The sequence below is a fragment of the Opisthorchis viverrini genome, assembly GCF_000715545.1.
Source record: "Opisthorchis viverrini unplaced genomic scaffold opera_v5_5845, whole genome shotgun sequence".
Taxonomy (NCBI): Eukaryota; Metazoa; Platyhelminthes; class Trematoda; order Opisthorchiida; family Opisthorchiidae; genus Opisthorchis; species Opisthorchis viverrini.
The window spans coordinates 1-779 of NW_008758880.1; the positions used below are offsets into that span (position 1 = coordinate 1).

The 779-nt window shown below is 41.7% G+C and overlaps 1 protein-coding gene across 1 annotated transcript; it reads right to left on the minus strand.

Annotated features, from left to right (window-relative positions):
• Positions 1 to 181: 181 nt before the first annotated feature.
• T265_16147 (hypothetical protein) lies at positions 182 to 361 on the minus strand (the record flags this gene model as incomplete). The annotated part of the gene is made up of 1 exon (XM_009179683.1): positions 182 to 361. A coding segment is annotated over one exon (144 nt), but the record flags the coding sequence as incomplete, so codon positions are not given.
• Between the last annotated feature and the right edge of the window lie 418 nt (positions 362 to 779).

Here is a 779-nt window from a genome sequence, read left to right on the forward strand (position 1 = left end):
TTTTGCCCACACTTATCATCTACTGTCTGTGAATGCACACCTCTGCGACACACGGTCTCATAAGTATAGGTCGTTTTGCCTTTTTTCTACACTTCGTAGATTGGTCTTGTTATTCTGTTTTTAATTAGATAAATGGAATACCCCAGACTTTAGGTCTTTGGGAAATTTTGTAAACATACCTCACCAAAGTTGTTGATATGTTGAAGCCATATCCTCTTCTCGTTCGGCGTTGCTGTTGACCATTCTTTTGACTCAAATCTACTTTTCTTGCTGCTGATACATGTCTCTTTGTTGCGTGATCGGCAAATTGCCTTTGTTGGTTCATTAAGAGGGTTACCGCTAGGATTGATCCAGTATTGCCCTGAAAATAAAGAAGAAACACTTGTATATGCCGTTTATGATGACTAGTCGTTATGTTCCAATCTTGATATGATGAGTTTAGAGAAAATAGGATGGTGGAAGGAAACCATCACAGCCACTTGGACAGTAAATTCCTTCACATACGCGTCAATCTTCGGACTGGGTTTCTGGAATGCCTTCAGATGCCAAAAACCATTTGGCATTCACCGAAGGAAAAACAATCCCCCTATCAGGAAATCCATACCAAGGTACATTAAAGGTAACGATTGATCGTCGGAAGAGTGGTCCGTTGCATCAGAAGAACAAAGAGGTCCACAAGACGTGACCAACAAGCTCATTGCCAGTTAGGTGTGAAAAACCTATGTGAATGAGATGTGGTTAGACGGCAATCACGACCCTGCTAATCCACCACTCATCGC